This window comes from Eucyclogobius newberryi, unplaced genomic scaffold (genome assembly GCF_026437365.1).
Source record: "Eucyclogobius newberryi isolate DKJ021-1_F unplaced genomic scaffold, fEucNew1.0.hap1 SCAF_12, whole genome shotgun sequence".
Classification (NCBI taxonomy): domain Eukaryota; kingdom Metazoa; phylum Chordata; class Actinopteri; order Gobiiformes; family Gobiidae; genus Eucyclogobius; species Eucyclogobius newberryi.
The window spans coordinates 35,296,636-35,302,114 of NW_027315746.1; the positions used below are offsets into that span (position 1 = coordinate 35,296,636).

General features: G+C 48.6%; 1 protein-coding gene across 1 annotated transcript in view; it reads left to right on the plus strand.

The window, feature by feature from the left end:
- Nucleotides 1–991: 991 nt before the first annotated feature.
- LOC140356759 (xenotropic and polytropic retrovirus receptor 1 homolog) overlaps nt 992–5,479 on the plus strand; it is a 55,767-nt gene continuing 51,279 nt past the window's right edge. Inside the window, exon 1 of the mRNA XM_072441947.1 lies at nt 992–1,241. Within this exon, the coding sequence (XP_072298048.1) occupies nt 1,173–1,241 (69 nt within the window). The 5' untranslated portion in view covers nt 992–1,172. The remainder of the gene's footprint in view (nt 1,242–5,479) is intronic.

Genomic DNA, 5,479 nt, shown 5'->3' on the forward strand with positions numbered 1-5,479 from the left:
AAAACTGTTAGTACTGAACACTCGCAATACTGACCTAACCTAATACTGATGTGCAATTCTGTCATAAGTGCAATTGCTGTTGGAATTCATGTGCAATTCATGTGGAATTACTGTGAAATTCATGTGCAATCTATGTGCTGTCGTGACACATATTCATGTGCAATTACTGTCGTGATCACATACAATGGTATTTATGTATTTATTTATTTGTCTGTGGGAGTTTTTGTTTATAGGAGATCTTCTACTGAAAGTGTTTTTCAGACTTCCTATAAGTGATCTGTTCTTCTGTATCTACCTCTGTATCTACCTGCGTTGCAACAATGACATTTCCCCATGTGGGACAATAAAGGAATATCTTATCTTATCTTAACCTTTATAACCTATATAACCTTTATAACCTATATAACCTTTATAACCTATATAACCTATACAACCTATACAACCTATATAACCTATATAAATAACTTATATAAAACCAGAGTTCCCAGACTCGATTAGAGTGAGAATGACTCTTGGATAAGTGGAAACGTCAGATCGTCTCCACTGGAACAGGACGCATGAGGATGACACGTGACGTCACAGCGCAGTCTGAACTATAGGTTTAATGCACATTAATGCACATTAATGTACATTAATGTGCATTAATGTACATTTACTGTGTGAGAAACTAAACAGGATGAACAGGGTTTTCCTCCGTGAATCAGACGCAACCGTCAACGTGAAACGTTCCGTTTCCACGCGCGCGCCAGTGACGCACAGGGGGCGGGGCCCACCGAGCGCGTGCCGCCCATATTCTAATAGCTGCATGGTCCCACCCACAGCCAGAGCCCTCGCGCCTGTTTACCTCGGGTTTACCTCCTCTTGAGCGCTGCTCTTATCCCCCCGCGGCTCTGGACGTGCGCTCCGACACACCATGCCAGTGTTCCCCTTCAGCTGACACCCACACCGCCCGTGACCCCACAACCTGCCCCCGGACACCCGCACAATGCACCGGCAGCGCGCGCGGAGCTGAAGACAATAGGGCATCCGACTCAAACGTCTCTGACCGAGCGACTCAGCCTAATCTCCGGATAATGAGAGCGGCTGAAACGTCTCGCCAGTGCTAAACCCGCGCGGGAGGAAGAGCAGAGCCCAGAGCACATTGTTTCAGAGGCAGAAGTCAGTGTTTGAAGATGAAGTTCACGGAGCATCTCGCGGCTCACATCACCCCGGAGTGGAGGAAGCAGTACATCCAGTATGAGGTGAGCTAACGACGCTAAACCCGCGGCTAGCGCGGCTCTCAAGGCTGTTTCTGGGGCTCGGGACGAACACGGAACTCTCATTTCACGCGTGTACATTCGGCTCGTGATCATGGCACGTTTATCCGAGTGATTCGCATGTGTGTCATCTAAAAGAAAATGGGGGAAATAATCGAATTAGGCTGGCAGTTAGCCACGGAGCTAACCGTGTTTGTGTTGCTACACGTCAGAGGGGATGAGGAGGGAAGCTGCAGGAGAAAAGGGACTGGGTCTGGTTATTGTGAAATATGAATTCATTTATGGCGCGTGAGCTATGAAGGAATGTCTAATGCCAAATAAAAGCATGTCATGTTTGAAGGATTTAGTTTTGTTTTTCATAGGTGTGCAGGTATTTTTCTGTGTGACCACACTACTGCAAATCAGGGCTAATTACAACAGTATGCATGATTTATGAGCTATGAACAATTATGAGCTGTACGTTCATACAGGACATAGAGAAGGGCGATATTGACAAATGCAAATATTCCAACAATGCATCAGGAATGTGTTCAAATGTGTTTGAAGTGCACTATTAATACATTTAAGCTATATCCTAGAACATCTATTACACGATTATTATACTGTTATGCACCTTTTTCAAAACAAGAGATGTCAAAACTACAACTGGAGTGACATTTTCCATCAATACTGTCATTAAATATAGTTTTAGCTCATTTTGCTTTCATCAAATCGAAGGCTGACATTAGGATTCACTCATTTCTAATCTCACCTTGGGAAAATAGATTGGACTATGTTTCTAGTTAAATGACAATGTATAAAAGCGCAGTAGTAGTTTTTCCAGGCCCTGGCGTCACTGGTGGTGATGCGTTGCGAGAGCAGGTAATCTGTTGTTGTTGACGCGCTGATGGGACAGTGCTCGGGTCAGATGGGCAGGACACCGTTTAACCTTTGCACTATTAATGTCATCAACAGAGGCATTCTGCTCTGATCTGTTCATATTCACCCACTAAATACTACTGGCACTACTACTATGACTATTAGTACTATGTTACTGCTACTTCATAGGAATACAAGGTGAAGCTGTCGGTCTGTTTGAAAGTATTTGCTGTACAGTTATCAGTAACAATGAATACTCTGCCTTGTTTGTCGGTTTCTGAATCATCTTTTGTCACCTTTTCTATTAAATACTCTTCACTTTTTGTCACCAAGTACAATAAAGCTTTATAGTGCAGCCGAGAAATCCAACAATGGTTTTCTAATCCACCAAATTGTTTATCATTGGTCAACTAATTATTTTGTTAGGATTTATTTCGATATAGTACAAACATGGCATTGAAGTCTCCAAACTGAAAATTCAAAGTTCTTTATAATTTTAGTTTGGGATTGAATCTTCTTCAAACTTTAACCGTATGACCCCTGGTCCCCTTGACCGGGTCATCTTAGGTGAGGTGCCAGAATTGTCAACAATTCACAAAAAGATGTTTAGTCATTCCAGCGTGTGTGTGTGAGGGGTGTGGCTAAAGCTAGTGTGTGTGAGGGGTGTGGCTAAAGCTAGTGTGTGTGAGGGGCGTGGCTAAAGCTAGTGTGTGTGAGGGGCGTGGCTAAAGCTAGTGTGTGTGTGAGGGGCGTGGCTAAAGCTAGTGTGTGTGAGGGGCGTGGCTAAAGCTAGTGTGTGTGAGGGGCGTGGCTAAAGCTAGTGTGTGTGAGGGGTGTGGCTAAAGCTAGCGTGTGTGAGGGGCGTGGCTAAAGCTAGCGTGTGTGAGGGGCGTGGCTAAAGCGAGTGTGTGTGAGGGGCGTGGCTAAAGCGAGTGTGTGTGAGGGGCGTGGCTAAAGCAAGTGTGTGTGTGAGGGGCGTGGCTAAAGCAAGTGTGTGTGTGAGGGGCGTGGCTAAAGCTAGTGTGTGTGAGGGGCGTGGCTAAAGCTAGTGTGTGTGTGTGAGGGGCGTGGCTAAAGCTAGTGTGTGTGAGGGGCGTGGCTAAAGCTAGTGTGTGTGAGGGGCGTGGCTAAAGCAAGTGTGTGTGAGGGGCGTGGCTAAAGCAAGTGTGTGTGAGGGGCGTGGCTAAAGCTAGTGTGTGTGAGGGGCGTGGCTAAAGCTAGTGTGTGTGAGGGGCGTGGCTAAAGCTAGTGTGTGTGAGGGGCGTGGCTAAAGCTAGCGTGTGTGAGGGGCGTGGCTAAAGCAAGTGTGTGTGTGAGGGGCGTGGCTAAAGCTAGTGTGTGTGAGGGGCGTGGCTAAAGCGAGTGTGTGAGGGAGCGTGGCTAAAGCGAGTGTGTGAGGGAGCGTGGCTAAAGCGAGTGTGTGTGTGAGGGGGCGTAGCTAAAGCTAGTGTGTGTGAGGGGCGTGGCTAAAGCTAGTGTGTGTGAGGGGCGTGGCTAAAGCTAGTGTGTGTGAGGGGCGTGGCTAAAGCTAGTGTGTGTGAGGGGCGTGGCTAAAGCTAGTGTGTGTGAGGGGCGTGGCTAAAGCTAGTGTGTGTGAGGGGCGTGGCTAAAGCTAGTGTGTGTGAGGGGCGTGGCTAAAGCGAGTGTGTGTGAGGGGCGTGGCTAAAGCGAGTGTGTGTGAGGGGCGTGGCTAAAGCAAGTGTGTGTGAGGGGCGTGGCTAAAGCAAGTGTGTGTGTGAGGGGCGTGGCTAAAGCTAGTGTGTGTGTGAGGGGCGTGGCTAAAGCTAGTGTGTGTGTGAGGGGCGTGGCTAAAGCTAGTGTGTGTGTGTGAGGGGCGTGGCTAAAGCTAGTGTGTGTGAGGGGCGTGGCTAAAGCTAGTGTGTGTGAGGGGCGTGGCTAAAGCAAGTGTGTGTGAGGGGCGTGGCTAAAGCAAGTGTGTGTGAGGGGCGTGGCTAAAGCAAGTGTGTGTGTGTGAGGGGCGTGGCTAAAGCTAGTGTGTGTGTGAGGGGCGTGGCTAAAGCTAGTGTGTGTGTGTGAGGGGCGTGGCTAAAGCTAGTGTGTGTGAGGGGCGTGGCTAAAGCTAGTGTGTGTGAGGGGCGTGGCTAAAGCAAGTGTGTGTGAGGGGCGTGGCTAAAGCAAGTGTGTGTGAGGGGCGTGGCTAAAGCTAGTGTGTGTGAGGGGTGTGGCTAAAGCTAGTGTGTGTGAGGGGCGTGGCTAAAGCGAGTGTGTGTGAGGGGCGTGGCTAAAGCGAGTGTGTGTGAGGGGCGTGGCTAAAGCAAGTGTGTGTGTGAGGGGCGTGGCTAAAGCTAGTGTGTGTGAGGGGCGTGGCTAAAGCGAGTGTGTGTGTGAGGGGCGTGGCTAAAGCTAGTGTGTGTGTGAGGGGCGTGGCTAAAGCTAGTGTGTGTGAGGGGCGTGGCTAAAGCTAGTGTGTGTGAGGGGCGTGGCTAAAGCGAGTGTGTGTGAGGGGCGTGGCTAAAGCAAGTGTGTGTGAGGGGCGTGGCTAAAGCAAGTGTGTGTGTGAGGGGCGTGGCTAAAGCTAGTGTGTGTGAGGGGCGTGGCTAAAGCGAGTGTGTGTGTGAGGGGCGTGGCTAAAGCTAGTGTGTGTGTGAGGGGCGTGGCTAAAGCTAGTGTGTGTGAGGGGCGTGGCTAAAGCGAGTGTGTGTGAGGGGCGTGGCTAAAGCTAGTGTGTGTGAGGGGCGTGGCTAAAGCGAGCGTGCACAGGAACAGTTTTGCCTCATTTCTTTGACTTCTCTCAAAGCCTCGACGCCGCGTTTGACCCTCTCTTTATGTCTTTAGATCATGTCAGACGCTTTATGACCTGGAAATATCAGATTTTGGCTCTTGACAAGATCAAGTCAGAGTTTGGAGAAAAATGATAATCTTCTCTTTATATCAGCTTGATCTGCTTTTCGCTCATCATCTCTCGGTCTGCTCTGAAGCTGCACCTCACAGGCCGGGCCGGTATGATGGAGACACTTCCGGATGGTCCTGATCTGCTCCAAAGCGACATGCATGTATTTGCGTGCCTTAAAGTCTTTTCACTTAACTACAAAAGCCCACAATGATATAATTCATTGCCAAATCAATGACTTTTTGAGGCTGTGTTTTAATAGTTGAATTCTCCCCGTATGTGCTGGTGGAGAGTTTTTATGTCATGTAGTCACAGCTATATTATGAACCATAACCAGGTCATAACATCAACTTTTTCATCAGTCAGAATGTGAAAGGTTGCCATGTGGATCAGATACAGGAGGAGTGTGCCTTCACTTCCTGCTTTTGTGTCTACAGTAGTTTGTGTTTTCAGCCTTCCTTCCTCCTGGAGCCTTGTCCCAGCTGTGCTCTCTTGTTGTTGCTCACAGTGGTAC